At 47.6% G+C, this 1,796-nt stretch overlaps 1 gene segment (V, D, J or C); it reads right to left on the bottom strand.

Moving 5' to 3' along the window:
• Positions 1 to 1,325: 1,325 nt before the first annotated feature.
• Positions 1,326 to 1,796, bottom strand: LOC102826209 (the record flags this gene model as incomplete). The annotated part of the segment is given in 2 exon segments: positions 1,326 to 1,660; positions 1,742 to 1,796. Coding segments are annotated over 2 exon segments (390 nt in total), but the record flags the coding sequence as incomplete, so codon positions are not given.

Below are 1,796 nucleotides of genomic sequence, written 5' to 3'. Positions count from 1 at the left end.
CCTGTTCTGTTGGGCAGTCCCATGCAACATTGGAGAGTATGGGATGAGGCTGCTGTGTCTGCTCATGTGGCTTGGTAACTGTGCTCCCCAGTACTCATGCAGAGGCATTGTGTAGTTTACCTTATGTGAGGCTCCAGTGTGTAAGGGCTGTGCATGCAAGTACATATGTACTTGTGTGCATGTATATGTAAATGTGTGCATGTTTAAGTATGTGTGTGCCTGTGTTTTTGTGTGTATGCCTTTGTGTATGTATGCACATGTTTGTACATATATGTGAAAAGGTGTGTGTGAGTAATTTCATGTGTGTGCATGCATGACCACGGGAATATGTGTATGCATGTGTGTGTTTGTGAGTTACTGCATGTATAAGTGACATGCATGACTTTGTGTTTATGTGTTTGCACATTTGTACTAGAGTGCATGTGTACACATGTGCCCATATGTTTACATGAGGGTGCTTGTGTGCCATGTGCCCATGTGTTTATGTATGCATGTATTTGTATGTATACATGTGTAGGTGTTTGTAAATGGCCAATATGAGAATGCTTATGTTCCATGTACTCATGTGTTATATGTGTATAGGTTGTTGATGTGTATAGGTTGTTGATGTGTGCTTAGTTCAATGTGTTTGTGTGTACATGTGTGCAAAATGTGTGAAGGTGACCAGTGGGTGTTGGAATTTTGTCTAGCATAAGGGCTTGTTTTCCATAGATCTGAGCTCAGTGTCCATTTGGGTGTCTGACCAGTGCTCTCCCTCCCTTGGGCAGACCCGCTACTGAGTTGTGTTGTGTGAACTGGACTGTTCTGGAAACCCCAGAGGAAAAGAAGGGCCTTTCCTCACATCCAGGAGCCTCCATGTGAACATAGAGCCACATATTGGGCCTCATAGACAGAGACCCCTGGGAAAAAGTTGTATAGTTTCTCCACCACCTCTCCTCTTTTTGGTGCATCTACCTAGAGTAGCTTCTGGTTGGAGGGGATGTCCAGTGAGGGGCACTACTGTTGAGAGATCTGTCCTTGTATCAGGCAGTTCCACAGCAGACCCTCTTCTGGGTGGCCTTAAAAGATACCCAACTCTCCTCCAATATTGACAGTGTAGGTCAGCCCAGCTTCTGCATGCAGCCTGGCAGAACCATGCTCAAATGGGCCTCAAAAAGAACCATGCCAGTTTTGCAGGACCCCAGGACAAAGCTGGGTGCTTTATTTTGGGTTGGATCTCCTGGGGAATTATTTACAAGTGAGATTTCAGGTGTACTCCGGGGCCCCAGTGAGTGGTAGTGGGTGGGAAGGGGTGGGAGGCACTCAAGAATTATGCTGATTGGTGCTCATTTACCAGGAGACTGAGAGACAGACTTCTGGGTGTAGTGATTGTGCAGTGCCTCATGCATCACCACACAGCTGTAATGGTTTCCTTGCTGCCAGTCGCTCTTTTGCACCGTCAGCTTGCTGTATAGGAAGAATGTCCCATCAGCCTCTGCCTTGGCATCAGTGTTCACGTAGTTGCTCTCAGGTTCTGGCTGCTCATTGCTTTTCCACTCGACAGCAATTTCATTTGGGTAGAATCCCAGTATCATGCAGGTGAGGCTGACCTTGTTCTTCTTGTTGGCCAGCTCATCACGGTGTGGGGGCAGGACATACACCTGTGGCTCCTGGGGCCTCCCTTGGGGATGGGAGTTAGAGGTGTTATTCCTACTGGGGAGGGTGGCATTGACCACCACTCTCCATCTACCCAATGTCTTACCTTTGGCCTTGGAGATGGTCTTCACTATAGGTGACGGGAGGGCTCCATTGTTGAC

This window comes from Chrysochloris asiatica, unplaced genomic scaffold, assembly GCF_000296735.1.
Source record: "Chrysochloris asiatica unplaced genomic scaffold, ChrAsi1.0 scaffold00260, whole genome shotgun sequence".
Classification (NCBI taxonomy): Eukaryota; Metazoa; Chordata; class Mammalia; order Afrosoricida; family Chrysochloridae; genus Chrysochloris; species Chrysochloris asiatica.
Note: the sequence above shows the minus strand (reverse complement) of the source record. Positions and strands in the feature narration are given on the sequence as shown.